Consider the following 24995-nt stretch of genomic DNA (forward strand, 5'->3'; position numbering starts at 1 on the left):
AATCTATGACAATATTAACTAGTAGAGATAGCTTCCAAATTGTCTACTTCTAATATTTTTCCATGCTTTTCCATGCATGCATTTGATTACTAAACCTTATATTTTGAAAGGGTGTTAGTTAAACATGTGGTCAATTCTTAAGAGACCGCTCACTGCAAAAGTTATGTAAACCATGAATGATATTAAATCCAGCACTGTACCATCTTTGCCAGAACATGATCTTCACTCCTTCTATCAATGACAAAAATGAAAACCAAATATTTGTATGCCTTTCAATGTGTATTTAAAGCCTCCAAAAATTGTTACATTTTGCTAACAACTGAAGATGTGTTGCTGAACACAGTTTGCACAGTAAACCATACAATGAATTGCAATTATATCGATAGCTTTAACAGCATATAATGTTTGGAATGAGACTTCTTAATGCACAATCATGCGTGTAAAAGTGAACATCTGAATTCTGTTAACTCACATGACAATCTTTATTTCAAAAATCTAACTCAAAAGTAACAATTACGACATATTTCAATAATCCCAGTTATGGCAGGAAATGAGTCAATTTTTGTGGGGCTGCAGTTACTGCATCCCAGCAATTTAGTCTACATTTCCCATTGTCGATTGTGAGCAATAATTTCATTTCAATATTAATATATGTAGAGTGGCTACGCTTCCATGTTTACAATTGTTTTCCAGCTGCTAACCTCAATTCTTGTGGTCTAAACAATGCAAGGGAACTGGCTGAAATTGTATTTCCTTAACTGCATTTCTCCAATTTTATTGCACAAATTTCATTGGATTTGACTTGAAATTATAATGAAGTCAAAATGGAAAACCAGGTTGTGTCCTCTAACCATTGGGATTTAGCTCAATAGTCAGTCAAACTAAAAAAATAAAGATTCCTCCTCTCTCACTCCATCTGGGCCAGGTACGAACCTCCGCCATGGAATATACTTAGCCTCCAATTGAAATGGAAATATGTCAGAAATGACTCATAATTCAGTATATAATTGAGACTTTCACTCTCAAAAGGCCATGTGGACATCTTGTGTAAAAATCAAAAAAAGCACAATGCTGCAGTGCTGAGTTTTGTCTTGACGTAAAGTTGTGGCAGATTACTGTAGTTTTACTGAATATAGTCTTGAGAAAAACTTACATTGAGAGTTTTGCGTACTTGGTAAGATACAATTTCTTCAACATTTCTTCAGAACCCCTACAGTATGGAAACAGGCCCTTTGGTCCAAGAAGTCCACATCAATCCTTCGAAGAGTAACCCACCCAGATCCATTCCCCTACCCTATATTTACCCCTGACGAATGCACCTAGCCTACACATCCCTGAACACTATGGGCAATTTAGCATGGCTAATTCACCTAACCTGCACATCTTTGGAATGTGGGAGGAAACTGGAGCACCCAGAGAAAACCCATGCAAACATGTGGAGAATGTGCAAACTCCACATAGACAGTCACCTGAGGCAAGAATCAAATCCAGGTCCCTGGCACTGTGAGGCAGCAGTGCTAACCACTGAGCCACTGTACCACCATGTATTTCAGTCACCAGCACTGATATCCTTGATGTAAAGATTATAAACAACTCTCTAAAGACAGCACTTTAATAGAAAAAAGGGCTACAACTCATCTCATTCTTTCCTGAATGCAAGATCAAAAATGTTTTATACCATTGTGCTCACTCAATCATATGAGGGTAGGGTTTTGACCACTAATTTTGTGTAATTTCCAAATGTAATTGTAAAGTAGGTGTTTTTTATTAGACTCCTTACAGTGTGGAAACAGGCCTTTTAGTCCAACCAGAGGCATTTCCCTCTGACTAAAGCACCTAACACTATGGGCAATTTAACATGGCCAATTCACCTAACCTGCACATCTTTGGACTGTGGGAAGAAACCCACACAGACACAGGGAGAACATTCCACACAGACAGTCACCCAAGGCCAGAATTGAACCTAGGACCCTGGTGCTGTGAGGCAGCAGTGCTAACCACTGAGCCACCAGGCCACCTTCTAACAAACGAACGCAACAATTCTTCCAATCTGAAGATGAGTCATACTGGGCTCGAAATGTTAAGTCTTTTTCTCTCTCCACAGATGCTCACAGACTTGCTGAGTTTCTACTGTGTTCTCTGTTTCAGATTTCCAACATTTTAAGTAATTTGCTGTTAATCGAAGGCTTTTCACTAGTTCAGTAGAAATCTCTTCAGTAGTTTTTCCTTCTATTCTACTTCTGCAATAACTGGATATCCCGCACATGCACACTCACTGCCAATTTATACGAAAGAAACAATATTTGTACAGCAAATTGATCAGGGAATTGACAGAATCAGGCATTAGCCCAAGATGTTTTGCAATATCTGAGTTTGTTGCACAGCAACAGAACCTCAAGTTTTCTTTCTAACAAAAGATACTTTACATTAAATTTGTGCAAGCCACTTTATCCAACTTGTGAAAGAACAACTAATGTTTCCCATGTTTTACTGGACACCATTAAAAATTATCTGAGTCATTCTTTATCTTTTAATATACTTTCATACATTGGTTTTGATCTGCATTCATCTGACAATATCTTACTCTGAAACTTACTGGGAACACTGATTGGAACCAGGACCACCTTCTTGCTAGTGAATTTTCTTTAAAGAAGTCATTAAAAAGATGTGAATAGTACAGGCATGATTTATTAAGAAGAAATGTTTTCTTCACATCTAACAGTAAAAATGTTTTATTATAAATAAAATACACAAAATGATATCTTCAAACCACAGAAGAGCAAGCTAAAGTCATTCAATGACAACCAAATATTCCTTCTTTGTTGTAGCAGGAACTCCATTCCAAATATGATGGAATTTTAACAACTTGGATATTTAATAAATTAAAATCATACACATTCATACAGATGCTTTTTAAAACAAAAACACATATACTAAGATATTAGATAGCATACTACTCCCAAATGTGCTTGGAACTGGGACAGTTGGCTTTCACGAAAACTCAATCTTATTTCCTTGGTTTAAATGACAGCTAAGGCTATTGATGTTATTGCATCATAACATGTGTAGAATAATATTACATCTTATGCGCATATGAGTCAGTTACAATGGTGGGCAACTAAAATATTTCTTTCCTTATTTTCTCATAAACTGACCATCAACTGTCCAAAGTTATTTCATTAAATTTCTATTTGTAAGGGACTGCATTGAATAAGTTGCAGCTGTACACTTGCTTTGATCTACCTTAAGCTCCCTAGAATAAAGAATCCTTACAGTGTGGAAACAGGCCCTTCGGCCCAACAAGTCCACACCAACACTCTGAAGAGTATCCTACCCAGACCCATTCCCCTATCCTATTACCTAACTTACACATCCCTGAACACTATGGGCAATTTAGCATGGCCAATTCAAGTAACCTATACATCTTTAGACTGTGGGAGGAAATCAGGGCACCCAGAGGAAACGTACGCAGACATGGGGAGAATGTGCAAACTCCACACAGGCAATCACCCGAGGCTAGAATCAAACCCAGGTCCCTAGCACTGTGAGGCAGCAGTGCTAACCACTGAACCACCATGCTGCCCCAGTGTAGATTGTGCCATCAGAATAATCAGGACTCTTTATTGTGTGCATGAAATGCCATATCTCTTCTATTTTATTTGGGAGCATCCAGTGTGACCTGAGGAGATCAACAGCAACAATGTCCACTTAAACTTCAAATGTATATCATTGTAGGAAATGTTTAATTAGAATAACAACACTAAAGTTGCAGCATCAATTTGGAATTAGTCTAACCTGAGTGTGAACTTTAAAAGGGTGAGGCTACTTGGAGGAAGCATTCTTTTGGGATTTGACACATCATTTATCAGTCCAATACAATGTCAAATCTTTAGATCCTACTGGAATTTTATAAAATCCATCTGGGTTAGCTAAATGGCTTTGATCTCTTAAATATTTATTGCTTAACCATCTAAGAAGCACCTTCATGTACACATGTGACCATGCATCTGTAGAGTTTTTAATTTGGCAATGTGAGTCATGCAACATGTGGTTATGCAGGTCTGCAACCCAATAATGCATCAAAAGATATGCATTTACAAAATTAGCTATGAGCACAGGCTGACAGGAAATAGGCGAAATACTTACCACACGTCAACACTCAGCAACAATACAATATTGGAGAGGGCAACATTTCAGAAACTCATGGACCAATTTATAAGTCTAGCCATTTAAATAAAGTATTTGCAACTCTTCTTCAAAGGCAGTCAAAGCAGATTCTGGATATAGTTGCTTCTGATAAGGAGCAAAAGGGTAAGCAGGAATATCAAATAACCAGATCAGGCAGAATTTTATTGGATGAGGAAGCATGCTCGTGGGACCGAACGGACTAACTGGTATGTTAGTACATTGCATTGCAATGTTCACATTGGGCCAGAAATGCATGTCAAATCTGTTTGATCCCTTAAATATCTGGCATCTTGTTCAGTTGTCCACGCCGACTGCAGGGGACAGTTGTAGACCTGCTGGAAATGATCACCAACTCCTACACACACATACTGTCCAGTTTTCACACGAGTGACAAGCTGGCTGCTAGCACGTGATTCGCGCGCTTGCTGTCTTCTACCGGGGGCAATCGGGTGCGCGCCAGGCAAGCGAGAGAGAGAGGGTGCGGGTGCAGCGGTCGCGAGTTGCGCGTGCTTGACGGCGTGCACGAGCTTTCGCTCCCTTCTCGCCTGTCTCTTGCCAACTGGGTAGCGTGCGTTGCATTTGGCATTGGCCTGGGCCCTGACCCTGGGTTTGGGGAAAGCAAAGGTGGGTGAGGCGCAGCGTTCATGAGTCTTCACAATGAAATTGAGGCAAAAATAATTGTAAAGTAGGGTTGGATCAGGGCAATGATTGCACAGCAAAAAAAAAACAATATGTGACGCCAAATACTGTCAAAAGTGGCTGCAAAAGTGCTTTACCAGCCTGCATAAATATCTTTGAAAGCTATTGTCAGAGAGCGGCCTCGCCCTTGGTGTCTGGGCACTGAGACTAACTTTCTTCAGTGTGAAATATTTCTGCGAGGTCAGACCGTTCCGCTATTTCGCCTTCTGTTTTGGTCATCAAACATCTTAACACGGACTGAACACATTATGCAATGCCCACTTGTTTTCTACCCCCGTGCCATTATTATCTTGTAAAGGAAGTGTCCCCCTCAATTTACGACATTATTTACAGGCTACATTGTAGATACAAACAAGTGGTTTAAGGGGTGATCGATTCATTTGGAAATAACCAGGACGTGGATAAGGAGCAAAGAAATATGACATCGTAGGACGTGAAAGGATGTCGAAACGCAAAGGGTCGTTTATAATAAGACGGGACAGGACAGTTATTCTGTGGTATCTTGTAGCATTAGCTCCACTTTATGCTTAATAAACATTTGGTCAGACTGCAAGTGGACCTCGAAGCGACCTCCCTCTGGCTACACAAAGGGTCCAGAATGGCTTTCACGTAGAATTTAGAAGACGTCTGATGGGGTGCATATGGAAAAAAAGTCCTAAACGTGCGTCCTCATTTCTCATTCATTAGCTAATAAAGTCAGAAAGCATCTCGGTCCCCTTTCGACACACATGTCCCATTGTTACTCTGAGATTAGCTGCTGCGGGAAAATGATATGAATAGCTTACCTTATAATTTAAATTTCCCTTTCATTTGTAATATTGCGCAATGTGTCCAAATCCTTAATTTGTCCAATAAAATGACAACGGTGTGTTTAATAATGCGTTATGTTTTTTTTCAATTATGTGCGGTGGACGCCAATCGATGAAAACAGTTCCATTGAATCTTTAAAACCTAATGAAGCCTATTGAACTTTAGTGGAACGTACTTTAACCCTTTTCTGACTTCCCATTGGCACCGACGCAGAATATCCGAAATATTCATCATTGTCCAGCTATCTCACAATTTGCAGTGTGATATGTTGGAAAATTGCTTTTTGAACGTGAAGGGAAGATTACGAAGTGCAGACATTTTAGTTTTACAACGAATTGCAACGCCAAAGGTTTGTGTTTTACGAACTTTTTTTTGCGGATTTGTTCTGTTGCGTTTTTCGCACTCCTTGCGCCTTTTATTCGTTCACTTAACGAGATGAAAGTCTCATTAAGTTTAAGGACGTCCGATGCAGAGAATGATTGATTGGTTAAGTAATTTTTATTCATTTAGTAATTAAATCAATACTGAATGCCATTCTGCATTTTAAAAAAATGAAACTCAATCTATATTGCCTAGACAAAGAATGCAAACAGAATTCGAATATCTAGCACACAAGAATGATTTTATTTTTAAATATTTTACCTTACAGCCTCTGCTGTAATGAAGTACAATAGGCTTTCAAAACATGTATAGCAATCCAAGGAATCAATATACTTATCGCTGAAGCATGGGTTTAATCTGATTGATTCACACAGACAAGGATAAAATTGTATCTGTTTTGCTTACATAACATTAAAGAACAAATAAAAATGTAACGGAACTTTCTGGAATACAATTACAGGGTTAGTATCCTGTAATATCTCTCGAAGTCTAGGGTGGCAATCGCTTTCAAATCGGTCTGGGTAAAGATGAGTAATGTTGGACAGGATAGCGGCAAGAAGGTCATTGCTATTAACTAAAGTACGGGCATTCCCAACTCCACTTAAACTCACCCAATTACACCTAATGATCTGCGGGAGAAAAACTCGCCCGTGACCTGACCTTCACAAAACAACAGTTCATCCACTACCTTATTGCTTACTCAACAACCGGGCATTCCTTTACATTAGTTTTTTTTAACGACATTTGCTTTTCCTCTGCCGGGAAGTCATGGGCTGTACTGCATTTTAAAGTAAGGACTTTGGAGACTGTAGATGAATCGATGCTGTCGATTGCTCCGTTTAAATATGGGAGTTATGGTCATTGTCTTCTTCCAGAATGCCTGGGAAAAAGGTTGGGAATCAGATTTAGTGAAATAATGTATGAGCATTGGCGCAAAAAGAAACTACAGCGCTCTGAAAATTAAAGTATACAGTATCCCCTTGCTACCCTCCCCAATCATGTCTGTCTCTGTAAAATTTGTGATTGATTTTATCATTTGAATACCATGGCTGATTAATTTCATTAAAATCATATCACAGGATACAAAAAGGTTGGAAGAAACAAAATCATCAACGTGTGCAAATTAATGTTTAACATTCACTCCCGTTTAGGTCAACACCCCCTTCGGTATATCAAAGTATGCACTGCTCTCGTGTTTTGGATATAATAATTTAGTCAAGTGATATTTCATTGTTCAAAGTCACATTAACAGCTAAATGGAAGTTAACAAGTGAATAATTATCATTAATGCAAAATTAATTTTCATCAGTGTTTCAAAAGATCAAGCACTTCCAATTAAAGTCATCCTTTTAAGTTTAAATAATATAAACGCTGGATGATCTAAAATATACCAGGGACAAACAGCCGTTAAGAAAGATGCCAAAAAACATGGAAAGAGTATACAGCCAGGGTTAAAACATTGAGATAACTTGTTTCTCTCAAAATACTCCGACAATATTCTAGGTAGACAATATTTATTCCGATAAGTAATATGGTTAATTATTTGGTAGTCTTCATACAATCCTTTTGAGGGGGAAAAAGGCATCATTAACCGCACTTTCTAGATTGCTACGGGGAAGGGACAAAACGAAGAGACATTCGTTTTTAAATACAAACTGCCATGAGTAACCAGATTTCAGCGCAAAGCCAAGAAAAACCATCATAAGGAAAAGTTACATTTAATTACGTCAAACGATCCAGAACCAAATCGCTCAACATTGCTTTGTTGGAGCTCAGAATATGCATACACACACAGTGGAAAGGGACATCACAAAACAGCTGTCGTACTGTCTTGGCGTCAGCATTGTATCAAAGAAAATTAACGCTCCTTTTTGCTTGCGATTAAAAGGGTTATGTACATAAGACATCGAACGGGTGCAATTTATCGCAATGCTGTTTCAAAAAGTCTATAAAGATTTGCCCGTTGCTTTGTTACAGTACCCGCTAATTGCTTTTTTTCAAATTAACCTGGTTTGGTGGTTCTAATCCAGGGATAATTGCAATGGAAGCACGCTTTAATGACACTCATTAAATGATTCCACTACTTATAAACACGACCAGCTTGTGTTTAAGAAGCAGAGGAGCATGGACTATTAACATCTAAAATAACTACCTAAATCAGCCTGTTTTGATTTTTAAAAATTTTGTCGTTATGCATTTAATGTTCAGAAATGTTCATTGCTAAAGAAAAATAAAATCCATCTTTCTCCGAGAAGGGGAAATGTAAGAAGTTCTCTTACAGAAAACTACTTGAAATATTCCCGAATAAGCGCTTGTAAACGCCGTTCCAACTGAAGGGGAGGGGGGGAAATCGACCTAAATATGGCGAGGAAAAGCTGATTCCTAAATTAGCACGCATCCCCGAGTAGGGAATGATTTTCTAAAATGCTTTCAAGTGTAATTCGCGTACGGGAGATGCCTTGTGTGGTATTATCATTCCCACAACAGCGTTAGCAACTAATAAGTTCTTGTTGGCGACTTCCACATTGCCGGCCCTGTGTATGATTCCCCCCCTCCCATACAGTCGGCCGGAGTGCGGTCAAAATAATAATCATTCAACAGATACATTTTTTTAAAAAAAATGCGATTAAGGAAAGGAACATCGGCGCCCAGGCGTGACAATTTAGCAATAACCGCCCTTAAATCCCGAAACAAAATGTATTACTTTTGAAACATTAGGGGCAAAAACCTATCAATAGAAATTGTACGGCCATCAAGCGAACGGACAGTTTTGGCAAAATAGCGCAATTCGCCTTTCTCGGCAGCGCGGCTGTTGAAAAGTTCACTCCTTCGATAATGAAAACGAAATGAGATCACCAGCGTGTTGGACGTGGCGTTATCAAATTGAGCTTTATTTCAAATTGGTTCGATTGGCACAATTTAATCTGTTCATTTTAAAACCATATCACTGACCCGGTGGTGCTGGTCAACTGAACTTCGCGCGGCTGCAAGGTTCACGGATATTTTTGGGGTGGGGGGTGAGAGAATATGTTTGGATCAGCGATCGGATTGCTACAGTCAGTCCCGCCAGATAGCGCTAAAGGGCTGTCTATGAAACCGTGCCTTCCAATGAATTTCTCGCAGACCACAGCAGAACATCTGCCGAAAGTTCACGTCGCCTGTTCCCCCCCCCCCCCTCTCTCTGGGTTGTGGCGAGATTGCGGTAGGGTATAAAGCGAGACCCGGTGCGTTTAATATACGACGGTTCACAGGTAACGGCTGAACACTCACTCAGTGGGGAGATTTTCCTTCAGCCTGGACTTACATTGGGGTCAGGCAAAGTTCACCAATAATCGTCCTCGATCTTCCTTTCCACTTTTTGTTGTTGGGGGAGGGTGTGGAGGCGGTGGGAATTTAAATCACGATCTCTAAAACAAATAAACAAACTGTAAAACTAATACCGAGCCCGATTAGAATATAGAATTCTTGGAAAGCTGCAGAAACACGCTGCAGACTGACCTATTCAAACCCGTGCTTTTACCTCATTTCCTGAACGAGTAGAGACTTCAAACTTTTGCAGCGAGGGTTGGAATACATCATATACAATCGGGGCTGGGGGGGGGGGGTGAACACACGCTCCGAAACAACACACATAAACTTGGACTGAAGGACAATCAACATCAAAGCAAAACCAGCGTTAACTCTGGTCAACGAGGAAGACATTCAAATGCGTCTCTTTTTAACGAGGGCACGAAAATAACTGCAAGTCTCCAGTATTTATCGCCTTCCTTTCTTGACTCCTTCCTTGTTATGACTTTGTACCAGAAATATTGTACTTCCCACCACTCCGTAATGAACTGATACCTTAATTTGAAACAAATTATAGCGTTAAAAGTTTATATATGGATGTTCGTAACAGTAACCACGCTTTAGATTAGTCGGCTTTCATCCTTCAATATAGCAATATTGGAAGGTTTTTTATGCATTTTCTACATCTGATAGAACTTAAACAACTAAAAATTATTCTAGAATGTGTTTATTTCACTTTTATTTGCCTTTTGGTGGTGAAAACGAAAAATCCACTTTTTACTACGGGAGTAGTGCGGTAATGTGGCTGAGTTTCGCTCAATAAAATGAGTTTGCTTCGGGATGTAGTCACATCAATATTTTAAACGCTGCTGCTGGATAAAACACACACACACATTGAAGCGGGAGCAAGGCGTGCTGAATCTAAGCAAGTTTGGAGACATTTACCGTTTTGGTCGGTACACTTGTAGTTCCAACAACAACTGGCTCCTTCGCCCTCTGATTGTCTTAGTGCTGTTTTTCTTGAAACAGATACTGAACTCTTAATGAATCTCAACACAGCTGGACTACTCTGACTGAGCAGTGATAGCTCTAACCCCAGGTTGACCCCAATTTGACACCAGAAGATGAAATTTTACCGGCTGTTAAAGCAATCTTCGGCTATCCCCTGCTATCTGCTTGTTGATGGAGATGCACTCCATAACCGGACACCGATTTGCATTATTTGAACGGCAGCTACTCGAATCCCGATTGAAATATTATATAAAAGGCTGCATTTCAGGATACGATTCTCAGTTGGTTGGGGGTATCTCACATCGATAACAGAAATCTGCAAACTTGAAAAAAAAAACATACTTAACATATTAAATGAGACAAAGCAAGCATTCTCTTAAAGCGAAATCGAGAACAAGTTTTTGTTTAGGGAGAATAGCACTTACATATCGTACGCATGTTACATAAATATGAACAGGAGTAAAGTTTGTATCTCTAAATAAAAAAGAATCAGAATCTGATTATCTGCATTTGGAATTTAACTATGTTGCAGTCAACTATTAAACACGGGTATTTTACGATAAAGTATTTTCGTACTGTACAAAAGCAAAACTTTATTATAATAAAATAGGTTTTTCTGTCGATAAGATACGAGCTAGCCACTATTTATTGCTGTTTTACTTACTGCCGCCCAGTGTCAATGACGACTTGCAAGTCATTTGTGCTTTTATTAAATATTGACGAGTAATGTAGAAGACTATTTTCAAACTTTTTGACTCACACGAAATCCGAATGTGTACTTTGCTTTATGTTATTAAATAAAATGTCATCAATTCGACAAATAGAACACAAGAAGCTTATTATGCGGGGGCTTACCAACAGAACATGCTGGGGATGTTAGGAGGAAAATACCTATGCATATGGTTAGAATATTTAATCGGCGCAATCCTACGGGGTGCAACATCTTCTGACATCCATACACTTCACCAGATCATAGAAGCGGTTACGGCAAAATACTACAGTCAAACTCATTTACAAAAAATGAGTCGGAACAAATGCATTTTCAATAGTCACCGATGACAGTCACACAACATTTACTTTTATTTATCACTTGAGAAAGTCCCCGCTCATCGCTGCTACCAGCTCGCCGCTTTAGTGCTCGAGAAAGCTTTCACCAATTTACAAAACGCCTTGTTCCATCGCCGGGCTCCGATCAGAGACGCTCCTTGTGGTTACCGACGAGGTGAGAAATCGCGGCCGGCTCGGTGTTCAAACTCGCCTGGTTCACGCATTGCGGAAACGCTGCAATTTCTACCCACCTTCTTCTGTTGACTTGTTACATTAAAACACGGCAGTCATTAATATGGGGCTGCTTGGTTAGGCAAAACCATGGCAACGTTGCCGTTTGTACACTTTGGCAATAAATGCCTATTAGTGAAGCACACTTACTTGAATGGCAAGACGCGGCTGTACTTACTCTGTTGCAAGACGAGTCGCCAGTACAGTATAGCAGAAGAATGCTTATTGGAGGACCGTCTCGGAGGGTAGCTGGATCTTCAGAAGTTGTACGTCTCTTTCTTATTTTAAAAAGAGAGGGGGAAACAACGCGTAAAAGTATTTTGAGAGCGAATTTTCGATGCTGTCCTACACTGTCAACAGTCCTTGGTATACTCACAGGCAACGTCCTGTTGGAATGCCCACTGGCGTTTGTCAACCGCTGCATTATCATACTTTTTATGTGAGGGGTGTTTTCCCAAACATCATTGTTGTTATGATGCCCCGTTTAATCAAACTGTTTAATTGCAGTGGGTATCACTATCAACATCATCCTCTTAATCATTCTCTTTTCTTTTGCTTTATTGACCTCTTGAAGTTGCATTACTACGTCCCTGTGTCCGCAAAAAAAGTGTACAGATTCTGCCTGCTTTGACAAAGTCGTGGTTCATGTTTAATTTTGGAAATCAAATATCCCGTAGACAATGCATTTTGCCAATTTTTTTTTCTCTCTGTGAAACCATCGATATCTGATGTCACATGCACAAAAGCCTGCATGTCTATTGATGAACCCAAATATTAAACGGAATAGTCCGTTTTGGCCTTTGTGCGTAGGGGACCGTGAGCGAGAGGGGGGCGGGGTGGGGGGGAAGACAAAACTACTGCAATCGATGGGTCGACCATTGCTCCGCCCCTTAACTTCTACCATCCCCTGTGATTGATGATCAGATGAAGCTATGATAATTGACTGTCATGATGTACGGCTGGGTGCATGAATTTGGATCCAGCGAAAGGATTGGACGAGATGCACAAAATTACTTTCCCTGCAAAGCTTTTTTTTCGTTGGAAAAGTTCATTTGTACTCAAGGGGGTGCGGGACCACACTTAATTTTCTAAATAACACCGTGCAATTAGGAACACCAATATCAGGAGCCACCGCGCTAAATATCTCCGCGTTGCCCTGCAAACCACAACAATGCTAGGAAGAAGTACAGCGGAGGACACGGGAATCACACGGTGGATGACTGAAAGGGGAAATAATTCGAAGCCTGTTGAACTTGGGAACCACTTATTCAAATAAAACCGGTGTTGCCTTCCCGAAGCAATTCTCTCCAAGGCACATAATGGTCAGTCATGAATATGACTAGTTAACGAGTTCCCCACTTTATGTATTTGTTAAGGTTCAGCAAGTCGGACACTTGCACCACTTAAAGTCACAGTTTGTCAGAATTGCGTGGGGCTTGGTTTTCAGCAAGGATTCTCGCGGTTACTTTGTGGGAAGTTCTGAAATATCTTAGCATGTGAACAACTTTTTAAAAAGCAGTTGTCACACAGAGAGAGAGAGAGAGAAAATCTTTATTTGTACATACACGGGAAAGATGAATCTCGCTCAGATAACATCATGCTGATTGATTTAGAGATCTGTTTTACAATCTGATGAGGGGGGGGGGTGTTCTGAGTGAGGCTTTTTTTCGCTTCTGGCTCCCCCCGCCTCCCCGCAACTCCCCCCCCCATGACTTGCAGCGGTCCGATTGCATAGTCTGCATATGAGAGACAGCTTGGCGTACGACTGGCTATGGCCACCACTACTTCCGGGTTCCGTCATTCTCCCGCCGCCGCCGCTCAGCGCTGCCAGCGCATTATTACTGACAACACACTCACTCTGTAACCAACCAACCTCCCAACCTGCCACCTCCTCAATACTTACTGACAGCCACTTATTCAAACAAACAACAAAAAAAAGCTACGAAAGAAGCCGAAGCTGCCTTCCACCCACTTTCTCGCTGTTATTTTTTTCGTGTGTTGTTAACTCCTCGTGAACGTTTTTTCATCGCTGTTTTTTTACAGTGAGATAGCGGTCCAAGGCAGCCAGAGTTGTTGCAACGGCAGATCATCATTCATTCAATACCTTGACAACCCTGCTTTGATTGACAGCTGGAGTGGCAAAAAGCCATGAGAGACGACAGTTTTGTTACAAGCGGGCTGTTGACGGGCCGATCGTAACCTTCAGTAATTTTTTTTTTCCCTGGCTTGAATTTTTTTTTTGCTTCTTCTTCTTCTTCTTCTGGAAAGAAAAAGAGGGGGAGAGAGAGAGCGCGAGAGAGAGTGTGAGAGAGAGAGAGAGAGAAAAAAAGAGACAAAGTTCCCCTCCTTCCTTTGGGCCGCTTTAAACTGCGATAGTGGAGGATAAAGCAGAAGTCGGAAACTGGATTGGGAAAAAAAAGGGATCTCGTTGAGACTGAGAACTAAAGCGGACTGGGGGATATTACAGAGACGGCACATCCAACAGTGTGGGAGCGCAGACTGATGGCGCAAAGGGTAGGTTTTCAATCTGCAACACTCACCTATCGGATAATCCTGTATCGGTGGGGCCTGGCTGAGTCCTCTCATCTACTGATGATGGCGGCCCGTATTCAGCAGCAACAATCGCAACCAAAAAAAATCTTGTTTAATAGCAAACTCTAGTATGCACGAGCATGTGTTGTGCTTCTTGTAGGTCTGCTGCTTTTTCTTTTCTGTTTAACGCGATTCTCTTCCCATTCCCCCCCCCCCCAACACTCTCTCTCTTCCCCCCTTCCCCATCCCCCCACCTCTCCTGATCTTCTATTGATTTCTTCGATGCAGTACGATGAACTTCCTCATTACGGTGGGATGGACGGAGTTGGGGTACCGGCGTCCATGTACGGAGACCCTCACGCCCCCCGGCCGATCCCTCCAGTCCACCACCTCAACCACGGACCGCCGCTCCACAGCCAGCACTACGGCCCACATACACCTCATCCTAATGTCATGCCCACAAGCATGGGCTCTGCTGTCAACGATGCCCTAAAGAGGGATAAAGATGCAATTTATGGGTAGGTAATAAAATATAAAAGAACACTGACACGCTCCGCGGAGAGAGAGAGTTTTAAAAAAAACAGTTTATAACCAATTCAGTAGAAAGCCAAATAAAACTGGCAAGTTCAGGGAAAGCAAGTACCTAGCTGTTTTCTTTTTTTGCAATGTTTAGTGTGCACGCACAGGGCTCTGAACTTTGTGTTCAGAACATTTTGGAATGCAGTCGGATCTAGTTTGCTCTTGGTTTGGAAGCGAAGCTCTGTTTTTTGCCAATCCACAAACGTTAATGATTATAGCTTTCTGGACTGACCGGAAGCTGCAAGTTTTTTTTTTGCACTGTTTCTGTTCTTGTTAAGTTATGTTTTACTTCAAAATGGCTGCTGCCTTGTTGCTTAACTTAGTGGGGTGAATAACTATGTAGCAATGTTAAAATATAAATCCCAATTTTAGTCAGTACCTGGGAAATTGTAAGGAGCAATCCGGTTCTTCAGTTGTAAATTGTCAATTGCTGGGCGAATTACAAGAATGAAGTGGTCTGTTCTAGGCGGAGAGAGAGAGGAAGAGAGGGGCAGACTGTCTTCATTGCCACTGGAAATCATACATAGTTTTAAGGGTTTCGTGTGCTTCAGAACTGAAAGGAATTGACCGAACTCCTCCTTGTCTTGCAGGCATCCTTTATTTCCTCTGTTAGCGCTGGTTTTTGAGAAATGTGAGTTAGCGACCTGCACTCCACGAGAACCCGGCGTAGCAGGCGGTGACGTCTGCTCGTCTGACTCCTTTAACGAGGACATAGCAGTATTCGCAAAACAGGTCTACAATTCATCTTCTTTACAAACTGGGATACAATATGATGAGGGGGAGAAAAAAAGACATACTAGCACTTACTTTAACAGTCTTGCAGCAGCTTTTCCCCCCTTAAATGTAACCTGTAAATCGTCTTTAGGTGTACATCTGTGCAACACACAAGCATTTTAATAAATGTGTCAAATTACAAGTAATTACATATCATTCATGTACTAATTGTGTTCTACATGCTGTTTGTTTAGCAAGCACACCTTGCCTTTTGAGACACTTAAGACTTTTTCCAAGATAGTTTTCAAACTCTTACTACATTGCATTGAGCTCATTTATTTCACTTATTGTTTAGGTCCGCGCAGAAAAACCACTATTCTCTTCTAATCCTGAACTGGATAACTTGGTAAGGCTTTCAACACTTTGTGATCTTTCTAACACATTTTCGATTTGATGCATATTACACGTGGCTCCGCTGCATGCACAGAAATCATTGCCCATTGTGACTGTTCGAACTGAGATGACCTTCTGGGCTTGGATTCTAATCAGTGCTGCCCTGAAATAAACCGTCTTTTTTTTAAAAAAATAGATTTCTGAAGCGTTCATTCGCGTTTAAACATTGCTCGCTGAATGACTTTCATTACAAGCCCGCTCGTCAGCCGCAGGAGGCTTGAAGGGGCGTTGGGGGGGTGGGTGGATTCAGGAAATAACTGCTTAGCGAGAGGGAGCCACTTCAGAAATCCCCGCACTTTGGACCGACTGATCTGTGCAAATACCCCGTGAGGTGGCTTTTAAAAGATCGAAAAACTGCCTCGAACGCGGCTTGAGATTTGTGATCCCGACTGAAGCCCCCCATTCTACTCAGAGTCTATCTTTTAAAAATTCGATTAATGTTTGTTTTAAAATCCCCAATGGATGTTTGAACAGTAAAATACTTCCCAACGTCTGAACATTGTAACGTGATTATTTCAAAATAACCTCGAAGTTTGCCTAATTATAAGCGTTCTGCTCTGTTTAAAGTTATTTTTAAATTCGCCATGTTATCTGATATGAGCTTTGACTGAAAGATTGGGATTTCTATTTTGCATGTCTAACATATGTGATACATTTGCAGATGATTCAAGCTATACAAGTGTTAAGGTTCCACCTCTTGGAGTTAGAAAAGGTAAAAAGAAAGTTTTGTTGCCCGTTTTTCAATCTCGCTCAATTCCGAATCCATGTATGGTATAAAGTATAAATCAGAATATGCTTAACAGTAAATCAAACTTATAAACCCGAAATCTACTTCTTGAATTGTTAGGAGGTAGATTGATGGCAGGCAAACTGGAAGTGTTGTTAAAATAAAGAGCATTCCTGTCGCTTACCGGCCGCGCCTGATTTTTCACCCTGCATTAAAACCGAAAGAGACTATTCCGACAGGTTCATGGATTAAGATTTCTGCCTGTATACGCTTACCCTTTTCATATACAAATGGCATTTGGGTTTATAAGTGTCTGGCTTCAAGTTGTAGACCGCTGCGTTTCTTTGATGTGGCTTTGGGGTTGAATGTAACATTCATTTTACAGTGTTGCAAAGTCGGAGCTCAAACCCTGAACTCACTGGGTCAAATGGAATGCCTGAGCGCAAAAGTCGGTACAATTGTTGTTTACATTTCAGAGAATGAATCTGTTATCAAGGAAACGTGAATTCTTTTTTTAAAAATCAATCAGATCAAACAATATCAACAAATAGAACCGCGATTTAGGCCGTTACAGTAGCCGCGATAATGTAGAGATAGGTACCACGTTTTAATGCAACACTCTGCGGTATGTACAAGATTATGTATATTTTTAGAATGAAGGTATGGTCCAGTAGTAAGCTGATACAGACCCTTTCATCTGGAGAGTTATTTGCTAATGTTAACTGCGAATTTTTGCCTTGTTTCAAATACTTGTTGCTTCAGTCTCCAGAGAATAATAAGTACACGAACAATTTCACTATTGTTTCCTTGTCTTTATATAATGCCTGTAACCACAGCCTCCCCACACGTACACAACCCGTGTTACTTGTTTCGGAAACCTTGCCATCTGATGTGTGTGTGTGTTTTGTTTTGTTATTTCTTGCATTCAGGTTCACGAACTGTGTGATAACTTCTGCCACCGGTACATTAGTTGTTTAAAAGGGAAAATGCCCATAGATTTAGTCATCGACGAGCGAGATGGAAGTTCCAAATCTGACCACGAAGAGCTATCCGGATCATCGACAAATCTAGCAGAACATGTGAGTGAAGTTTTCATGTGTTCATGGCGCTGGGTTGCTGATCTCTGCTGGTTTCTCTTTTTCTCGCGGCTGTTTACCTGTGTTGGACTTTTTAAAAAAAATTGGGTTGGATCTAGCCCCGTCTTTTTGCAGTAGATTCCTAAGTGTCTCGGCTTGAGGTTAACATTTTGAATACGTTTAAGGTCTATGGAAATAAGCGCCTGTTGACTTTGCACTCCCGAGCCTTTCATATGCCGTGATTTCCGTGTTTATCACCGCGGCGGAGACAGAGCCAAAAAGTCTGGTGGAGTTGACATGACGGACTTGAAATTTTTGTACGTTCATGAACACAGGGGTTACAAGGGGAAGAGAGGGGTGGACTCCAGTTTGGCACAGGCGGTATGGAACAATATCTGTTATTATGGAGGCGTTGGCAGGCGGTAAATCATTCGCAGTGCTCCTGGCTGAGGTTGTGTTCGGCTGTGGTCAGAGCAAGCAGTGTTTTGGAAGCGCTTACATATGCATTGAAATGCTTCCTGTGTTCATTTAGTCAAACCGATCGATAACTGGCCAATGTGTTTAGACCTTGTGATTAAATTGACACAGGCACCGTATATAAGGCTTGCTCCGTTATTCGCTTTAACGATGCTGTGAAGTTTAACTGGAGCAAGATAGTTGGTTTGACATTTGTTTTGTTGCGCGAACAAGCCGCGAGGTGATGGGCCTGTTGTGCCCCAGTTTAGTGTCCCAGTGAGGAGTTAGTAGCTTCACAGTTGTAGGCTGAGAGCACAAAATCGCCGGCGTTTATTTTGGAGCAGTTCTGGAGTCAGGTTACAGTGCGCGTTAGGAAGCAAATACTACAGAGGTGTAAGCAAATATTTATGGCGAATATCTCGCGTGAGACTGACAAGTGGACGCACACAGGGACATTACTGATAGGTACATCCAACGCTGTAAAGCAGAGGCACTGGTCCCCAGAGAATCGGCAAGTGCAGCAATTTTCAAAAACCTCACTGTCTCCGAGCTGCGTTTGAAGGGCTACCTGGGGAAAGGCTATAGGTGTAGAAATCGCATTATTGTACTTAGAAAATCTACTTGGTCACAGGGGAGACCGTAGTATAGGTTCTGCTTCTCAAGCTCACCAGTATCTTGTAACAGAGCAAAGCATTATAGGGATACTTTAAATAACCGCAGCAGGTATTCTCAGCGTTAATAGCAACAATAGATTTCTGAAGCCGTCTTGGCAGGAGAAAACACAAACTGGTAAGGAAGTCTGAAAAACAATTGGACGAAATTTTAAAGTAATTCATATTATTTTCTCAGGATCCATTTTTGCAAACCTTGACCAGAACCGTTTCGTTTTGCATTTCAATCACCAAGTGCGATTTTATGATAATGAGATACATTATTCTTTTATCCAGAGTAGTGAAGAAGGAAGTCGTATTCGACTTTGCAAAATTGAAATTTCCGTGTCTTAAATGTGAATGCACTTCATTTCATGTTGATGTGTGGAAATGAAGTACACTAGTGTTTATACTGAAGAGATTAGATAAACTAGCCTGTTTAAGTTACTGGCAGATGGCAGATGCTATAGCCAATTTACTGTGTTCCATTAAAAAATTCTAATTTACACACTATAATGGGATGAGGTTGGGAGGTTAACATTTTGATAATATGATAACTGTAGTTTTAGTTACAGTAGTGCAACATTCTGAACACAAAACAGACCAAATATAACAACCCATTTATCTTGCACCCGTTAGGGTTTACCACTTCATTAAGTATTATAATTTAGAGCCTTTATTTCCTGGTGATTTCAACTATGAAAATTTTTACATCAAACCCCCTGCCATTTGTTTTCAAAGGGGCACTAATTTGAGCAACCAGAACACCAGCAGGGAGATGAAGAGCTTTATGAAAAATTATTCACAATGAGCTTGGTTTCTTGTAAAATGTATTTCTTCTGTGCTGCTCATTTCACTCTATATCATTACAGTTGTATTTATGCATTCCTTTATATTTGGGTTTAGATCTTTAACCTAGTGTCAGAGTGATGATCATACCATTTGGCCATAAATTGTTTTTACCTTGCTGCAAATTGCATTCAGTAACTATTTATTTTCTGCTCACTTCTTGAAAGATTGGGGAAATGAGAGTAGAAAAAAGCAGACAAAGCGATGAAGCAGATAGCGATTGAAGGCAAATAAGAATGGAAATCTCTCTGCATCTTTGTTACTAATTCTTACATATTCTAAGTCACAGGAAGGGGCACTGCATGTTCCAAGCTATAGTTGAAGATGCTAATTTATTTTGTTTGACTCCGTTTTTACTTTGATATGGATTTTTACTACATAACCCAAGGCTAGATCTCAATTGGTGAAAGTTGGTGCATTGATGGTGATGAAGTATTTCAAAGGATTTGAGGCAGCTTGTTGTCTCCCCTGTTTACCTGGTGTGTCGCCATTCTTATCCATGCATGTACCAAATTGTTTTATTTGCACATGAAATGGCTAGAATGTTTGAACTGATTTAGGTCTTGAATAGCACCGATTGAAAGGAAATGTGTTTTAATTTGTTGTGAGCCAGGATTGCCTTCATTATAGAAGTGACAGATCTGTGACAGCTGCTTGACACCCCAAAAGCACACACCTCTCCTTGCCTATTCAGTGGTGTCAATCTGCCACATGGGGAGAAAGATACAACTGCTTGATGACTGCTAAATCCTTATGAAGATATTTAGTGGGGGATAGGGATAGCTACAAGTGAGCATATACAGGCAGTTTTATTGCACAGTTGTAAAATAGTGTGTTGTGTGAGCAAAGTCTTTAGAATCTGTAAATCATATTTTACATTCATTTGTAGTTTCAAATGTAAATATTCTAATATAATTTTCTCTTACTTTTTACTTGGTCTGAAAGTCTAAACTTTTAAATTTGTTATTCAACAATTTCAACTTAAATATTCTTGTCTACCTTGCCTGCACCTTAGATAATAAAACATTTTCTAAGAGACTTGCAAAACTTAGACAAACTTTTAATGTCTCATTATTTTTCATTTTGTTCTATTTGGTTTGATTTTATTTAAATTAAGTTTTGATTTTCACATTTTCTGTGAAAGTATTGACCTGTAACCGCAAGACCGTAGTATGTTTACAGATTGATTTAAATCAGTTCATAATCAATTCATTCCTGAAATGCTGGTTCAAATATATTATTGACAAATTACCATTATTCACAAACTCCTTAATTACCATCTTTTTGTCTTTTACAATCAAGAGTAAAGTGTACACACAAGCTACAACTGGCACAATGTATTACCCTCATCACAGATACGTAGAAATATACTTCTCTGCACTGTGGGCAAGACCTGGTCAACCCAGTATTTTGGAAATGCATTCCAAAAGTAACTGCTTGTAATTCTAATTCCCTGGTTCCACATTGTGTATACATTCATTCATGAACTCCCTGATGAAAGGCACAAAACTTTTGTATCTTTTTAAGCTGGAATAGTCAAATAGAGTGCCTTCAAAGTTTACTTTCAGGGTTTCCTACCAACGTAATATGCAATTAAATCCAAAATACATTTTAGTGGTACTTCTTTCAATCCAAAAGTAATTTTTGCTCACTTCAACTGAAACTGACTTTGTATTTTCGGATCACCAATCACACTTAACTAGCCCTTATTTTATATGCGGGAAATACAGCTGGAATTCAGTTGAATAGAAAATGATGAACACACACGATCGTATTGGTGCCAGCATGGATCACACAAAAATGTTTTATAACTATGCACGTTGATATTGTGTACTAGTAAATTCATTTTACTTACCTCTAAATATGAGCACATTTGCATGTAATGACACAGTCTTACGTATATTGAATAATCAATTTTTTTGTAAACTTAAAATCTCAACTTTTTAGTTTGAAGCTACAGAATGCCAACTGCTCATCAGTCTGATTCTTTAATATTGTATTCATCTGCAATTTAAACCATACAAGAATACATTTTACAATTGAGAATAACTACACTACTCAGGCAATATCTGCATATTTATTTCTCTTTCTCTGTCAATTATCTCTGGCCCCTTCTCTACTGAAAACATTGAATCCTTGCAGGGTTATGGTTCCATTGATCGTAGAAACCCTCTGGCACCTCAGCTAAACCATAGTTTTTATTAAGTATGTCCAAATATTAAGTAATGATAGGCTATTCATCTGTGGTAGGAATCATGGTTGAAAGAAATCTTGACATCCTCAAAGCATTTCCAACCAAGATTGCTGCTGGAGATAAAGCTCTGGAACCCTAGATGGTCCTTCCTCTTTTCTTAGCTGATACATAGATCATTCTAAAATTGTCTAGTTATAATTGATAAAAATCAGGAGTCTTCCAGAACATATATCTCAGCTCCTGAACATTTTACTTAGTTAAACTGTTGGAGAAACAAAATCTTCAACTTTCTTTATTCATTCACGAGATGTGGGTATCCTTGGTAGGTCAACATTTATTGCCCATCTCTAATTGTTAAGAGTTAACCATGTTGATGTGAGTCAGGAGTCACATGTAGGCCAGACCAGGAAAGGATAGCAATCTTTTTTCCTAAAGGCCATTAGTGAACCTGATAGGTTTTTCTCGACAATCAGTAATGGTGTCATGGTCCTCATTAGACTTCTAATTGCAGATTTTTGTTTTAATTCAAATTTCACTGTCTGCCATGATTGGATTGGAAACCAGGTCCCCAAAACATTACTTGGGTCTCTGGATTAATAGTCCAGCGATAATACCAACACCTTCCCGTATGTGATTCTACTGTTCTGCTCTAAAACATTGTATTTTTTGATTAATTTTAAATTGTTGTCCTTGCATTCCTGGTAATGCGAGCTGTTCAGCGACAAATATCGTCAGATGTTTTGTGCATTATACCACTTAATGCCTTGATCCATTATCAGTGTTACACTATGAAAAGCTGCAGGTTCTGTTATTAAGGTAGACTGCACCCAGAAGCTAGGAAGTTTTCCTTTTGATTAAATACATTTCTGAATTATGTAGCGCCCCATCTAGTGGTATTGCTAAAGAGTAACAAACATCACCTAATGGAGAGTACAAATAGTATGCAGTCCTGATCCTTGAACTTATAACCTTTTCATTTGGCATCAAATGCTTGCTGGGCAGTGCTTTTGTTGAAATATCAACTTACGTTTAGCTGGGTAAGGTCATTAACCAGTTTAAAACAGTATGGTAAACATAGATATCACAATATTTTAGAATTATGAAATTGCGAAATAAAATTACTGTTCAATTATTCTTAGAATTGCGAACTCAAACTATGGATAAAATTATAAGTCTTCATCCAACTTGGATCATTTATCAAAGCAAAGGAAATAGATTGACAAATTGCAATTCATTTTCACGTTGTGCATACTCAAATGGCATGAAACGTTTATAAACAATAACGAGGAATTTGCTTTCTACAATAGTAAAGAGTTTTGAAAAATCAGTTACATTATAATTTATCCCTCTGGCAAAATTGCTAATTGTTATTATAAGAGAATTTCTTAAACACTGAAATGTTGATGAAAATCTCTGTTTGATGTATGATGATCATGCATATGTTGACACATTTAATTTGTTTTGCATGGAATCATCTGTTGCATGGCAGCATTCCTTTGAAAGTTTGCCAACGCATATTCTTCCCAAGTTACAAACACTCTTGACAAATACCATTGGTAGAGATAGAAATAGCAAACTTGCCCGGCTGTTTGGTCGCTTGTGAAATGACAGAATGGAAGAAAAATAGTTGCAGAGCCACGTTTACGGAAACCATGTTGCTTTAGCTATTAGTGTCCTATGGCAGCAGCTGCCTATATTGGGTTGGAATTAGAGCTAACTCTAGTTTTAAGCAGTGGGAGTTCAGTATAGACTATGCTTAAGCCATAGTTTCTGCTTCACGCTGTACACAGAAAATAAGCAAATGGCTTTTCCCTGGGCTATTTAATTGTGAAAGTAATAGTTTCCTCTGCTAGCCTAATCATGAGTTCCACACTGTTCACCTCATGAGTAAGTATTAACATAATGCTGGTAAATAGGTGAATCATCTGTATAGGAAAGTTTATTACACAATTACAAATAGTGTTGCTTGTAATGAAATGTAAAAGACAGATGCAAATAAATAATTTTGTATCTGTATTTCAAATACTATGCCCGTTAAAGTACGCTACTGTCCGATACTTCATAATGAATGCACTACAGTGGAAAGAATAGTCCGAAATACAATTTGTAATAATGTATTTTAAATGTCCCATTGACACAAAGTCTGAACCAATCAGGTTGAGTTCAGTTTTGAGTAAGGTAAAACAGGTTTGTATTCAAGAGCTGAAGGCGAAAATATTTAGCAGTCAGCAAATAGGAGGGGCAACTGCATGTCCTAGAGATCATTTCTCTGTATAGCTGTGGGATGTACCTATTTCTCAAACATCTTCATTTTATTGGAGCATTTAATATTATGATGTAAAAAATGTGTCAAAAAGAATAATAATTTCATGCTTTTAAAAAAACATTGTAACACTAAAAGTTAGATCACAATTATTGTTACATTGTTATTTTTTAAACCTCTGTCACTATGAAATGCAAAAGTAAAGTATTTACTGGGCAAAGAAATTGTTGCTATTTATTCTGCATATTGGTTAAAACAAAATTGAATTATACAGTAAACTTTTTATCTGCCTTGCTCTTGAACTGTTCGAAGTGTCAGTTGGTTAAATTAGGATAAAACAGTTGAACAATTTGTTGAGGAATATAGATTAGTGCTTCAGAATTTCAAAAACTGTTGACTTTCATCACTATTTGATAATATTTAAGGTAATGAAGGTAGCTGAGAAGAAAGGATTTTTATTTATTAATAAATGTTCAACCTATTTCTCCCCTCCCACATAAAACAAAGACAGAATAATGCATGGCTGGTGTGGAAATATAAGGCAGTAATTCTATCTCACAACACCAGAGAAAAGCTTGAGCAGTCTATGAGTATGAGGAGAAGCCAAGATTGAATTACTGTCTTCAAGTCATCGCCGGCTAATCATTCTTTCTAATATACTCTGCACATCCAAGTTCACTTTTAACTTCTCATGGCATTATTAATGAGTTTATTAACTATTGCATATTTGTATTTTAAATGTAATGGTCATATAGGTAATACTTAGAAGCTTTGAAATATAAGACATATGTGATTGTGCTGTAGCACTATACTCCCACTATTTTACTAACTGAAGATTACTGTTAGA

At 39.3% G+C, this 24995-nt stretch overlaps 1 protein-coding gene and 1 long non-coding RNA gene across 22 annotated transcripts in view; one reads left to right on the plus strand and one right to left on the minus strand.

Moving 5' to 3' along the window:
* Positions 1-6300: 6300 nt before the first annotated feature.
* LOC122553741 lies at positions 6301-15162 on the minus strand. Of its 11 annotated transcripts, none has more exons than XR_006312818.1 (5): positions 14196-14426; positions 13221-13909; positions 11834-11933; positions 10503-10700; positions 8696-9921 (listed from the first exon to the last, which is right to left on the minus strand). It is a non-coding gene; the product is annotated as an uncharacterized LOC122553741 (long non-coding RNA). The 11 variants fall into 11 exon arrangements; XR_006312817.1 differs by having other exon boundaries at positions 13221-13912; XR_006312816.1 differs by having other exon boundaries at positions 13221-13915.
* The window catches only part of meis2a (Meis homeobox 2a), a 116454-nt gene continuing 104239 nt past the window's right edge, over positions 12781-24995 (plus strand). For 10 of the 11 annotated variants that reach the window (XM_043698002.1, XM_043698004.1, XM_043698001.1 and 7 more), the window contains exons 1-6: positions 13909-14169; positions 14476-14705; positions 15357-15498; positions 15836-15886; positions 16595-16645; positions 17590-17739. In XM_043698002.1, the coding sequence (XP_043553937.1) occupies positions 14158-14169; positions 14476-14705; positions 15357-15498; positions 15836-15886; positions 16595-16645; positions 17590-17739 (636 nt within the window). In that variant the 5' untranslated portion in view covers positions 13909-14157. Of the gene's footprint in view, positions 12978-13908; positions 14170-14475; positions 14706-15356; positions 15499-15835; positions 15887-16594; positions 16646-17589; positions 17740-24995 lie in introns of those variants that run through there. The other variant, XM_043698003.1, reaches the window with a different exon arrangement.

Source organism: Chiloscyllium plagiosum, chromosome 10 (genome assembly GCF_004010195.1).
Source record: "Chiloscyllium plagiosum isolate BGI_BamShark_2017 chromosome 10, ASM401019v2, whole genome shotgun sequence".
In the NCBI taxonomy this organism is placed as follows: Eukaryota; Metazoa; Chordata; class Chondrichthyes; order Orectolobiformes; family Hemiscylliidae; genus Chiloscyllium; species Chiloscyllium plagiosum.